This window comes from Rhamphochromis longiceps, linkage group LG3, assembly GCF_057381845.1.
Source record: "Rhamphochromis longiceps isolate RC_006_pf linkage group LG3, R_longiceps_female_GT1.1, whole genome shotgun sequence".
NCBI lineage: Eukaryota > Metazoa > Chordata > Actinopteri > Cichliformes > Cichlidae > Rhamphochromis > Rhamphochromis longiceps.
This window is the reverse complement of record NC_140559.1, coordinates 30112451-30114790: the sequence shown is the minus strand read 5'-3', so window position 1 is coordinate 30114790 and position 2340 is coordinate 30112451. Positions and strand designations below refer to the sequence as shown.

Genomic DNA, 2340 nt, shown 5'->3' with positions numbered 1-2340 from the left:
CACATCAATAATCTCGTTCTGCCTATTTCCATCTACGCAATATCAACAGATTACGTCCTTCTCTTTCCACCCAGTCTACATCCATTCTTGTCCTAGTCTAATTACCTCCCGCATTGACTACTGTAATTTTCTCTTCCAGGGTCTTCCTCCAAAATCCCCCCATAAGCTTCAACTGGTTCAAAATTCACTAAACTTCACTGGGTCCTTCCGGATAATATACAAACTTCTTCTGCTCACCGTCAAGGCCCTTCATAACCTTGCTCCTCCTTACCTCTCTGACCTGTTAAGCACTACCTCTTCTGCCCGTTCACTTCGATCTTCTTTTTCTATCCAGCTTTCTGTGTCTTCTTATGGCCTCACCACCACGGGAAGCAGAGCTTTTAGTTGCTCTGCTCCCAGGCTGTGGAACTCTCTGCCCCCAGATATAAGAAACATTGGTTTGCTCCCCCAGTTTAAATCAAGACTCAAAACCCATCTGTTCAAATCTGCATATTCACTGTGAACCCACTGTTTGTTCATTTTATCTTGTGCTTTTGTGTTTATTGCTCTTCTTTTGTCAACGTTGTGTTATGTGTTTTATTCTAGCATTATTATTATCATCATCATCATCATCATCATCATCATCATCAACAACAACAACAACAACAACAACAAACTATTATTTATTTGATTGTTTGCTATGAGCTAACGCTAGTCCACACTCCAAGCCACTTGGTGGCGGTAATGCGCCACGTCGTTGTTTGCTAACCGCCAAGAAACGACGACGACGACGACGAAGTTAAACGAGGCGAAAACCACAATAAGAGCAAAATGAAATCTGTAATGTGGAGAAAATGGACAGTGTAACCGTGACAACGAGACACGAAGAGGGATGTAAAGTATAAAAAAATGGCCCAAGAAGAAAAACTCTTCGGCTCGGTGAGTGGAACCAGATTTAGCAACAACAGCGATAAATACGCCTGTAGGGAGATGAAGAGTGCTAAAATACTGAGAAACGGCTCTCTGATGAGTGTTTGTAGAGATGTGTTTCAGCAAGATAAAGACACACGACTCAGTCAAATAAGCGTTAATGGACTCCACAGTCTGCTGCCCGACAACAAAAGAGCGTCTGTGGGGTTTTATCCGGAGTACCTGAAATAGAAAAAAGAAAACAGAAACGGGGACAAAAGTTCTGTTTTAAAATGCATATTATAGCGAGAAATGTGACGGCTTGTCTGTTGTTATTATGTTTGATGAGCCAAGTAAGATGTGGATAAATTAGCTATGAGATTAGGCCTCCCCCCACCACGGAGATGCTGTAAGTATCAAAGCAGCTCAGATTACTTGTTTCTTTCTTATTAAAGAGAATGACAAAAGTTTCACTGTGAGGACGTGATTTAAAGATGACAAATGTCTAAATTGCACATATCATGTCCTGAGTAAAGGACTGGCAGTTTTATGTTGGGGTGTCTGTTGATTCTCACTTGTCTTGGAAACATTGGTTAGGAAAACAATCAAATCAGTAAAACGCATATTACTGGATGCAACAGTTTGCTAGAATTGGAAGGAATTTGTCAGGCCAATTGTGTAATTGATTGATTCAAAGATTTTCTTTTTTCCTTTTCACTGCTTTACCCTTGTCTGCACAGGTGATGAAAATGGATCTGTGTTTGCCAAATGCCATTAAGATCTGAAGAAGAAGAGAGGTGCTGTTTGATGAAGCGGACTTAAGTTAAAGGAGAGACACAAACTAAAGTATTGATACCATCACGTTAATGTGGATCTGATACCATCGTCTGTATCACTTCTATCATTCTGACATGCAGTCAACATGTGGTGATGTGTAAGAGCTGACAGGCTCCATTCACATTTTGAGATCAGAGCTCAGACTAGTTTCAGTTATAAGGAAGAGAAACTCACACAGTCACTGACACTGAGAGGAGAAATGGCACAGAAAGGAGTTCAGCTGGACCGAGAAACCTTCTCTTGTTCCATCTGTTTGGATCTACTGATAAATCCGGTGACTATTCCCTGTGGACACAGCTACTGCAGGAACTGTATTAAAACCCACTTTGATGAAGAGGACAGGAAGGGAATCCACCGCTGCCCTCAGTGCAGGAAGACGTTCACACCGAGGCCTGTCCTGGAGAAAAACACCATGTTAGCAGCTTTAGTGGAGCAGCTGAAGAAGACTGGACTCCAAGCTGCTCCAGCTGATCACTGCTATGCTGGACCTGAAGATGTGGCCTGTGATGTCTGCACTGGGAGGAAGCTGAAAGCCATCAAGTCCTGTTTAGTCTGTCTGGCCTCTTACTGTGAGAAACATCTCCAACCTCACTATGATGCAGCTCCGTTAAAGAA

At 42.4% G+C, this 2340-nt stretch overlaps 1 protein-coding gene across 1 annotated transcript in view; it reads left to right on the top strand.

Moving 5' to 3' along the window:
- The first annotated feature begins 749 nt into the window (after positions 1–749).
- The window catches only part of LOC146674022 (tripartite motif-containing protein 16-like), a 3690-nt gene continuing 2099 nt past the window's right edge, over positions 750–2340 (top strand). Inside the window, exons 1-2 of the mRNA XM_085393133.1 lie at positions 750–918; positions 1629–2340. The exon at positions 1629–2340 is cut by the window's right edge and continues 2099 nt beyond it. Of these exons, the coding sequence (XP_085249259.1) occupies positions 1925–2340 (416 nt within the window). The 5' untranslated portion in view covers positions 750–918; positions 1629–1924. The remainder of the gene's footprint in view (positions 919–1628) is intronic.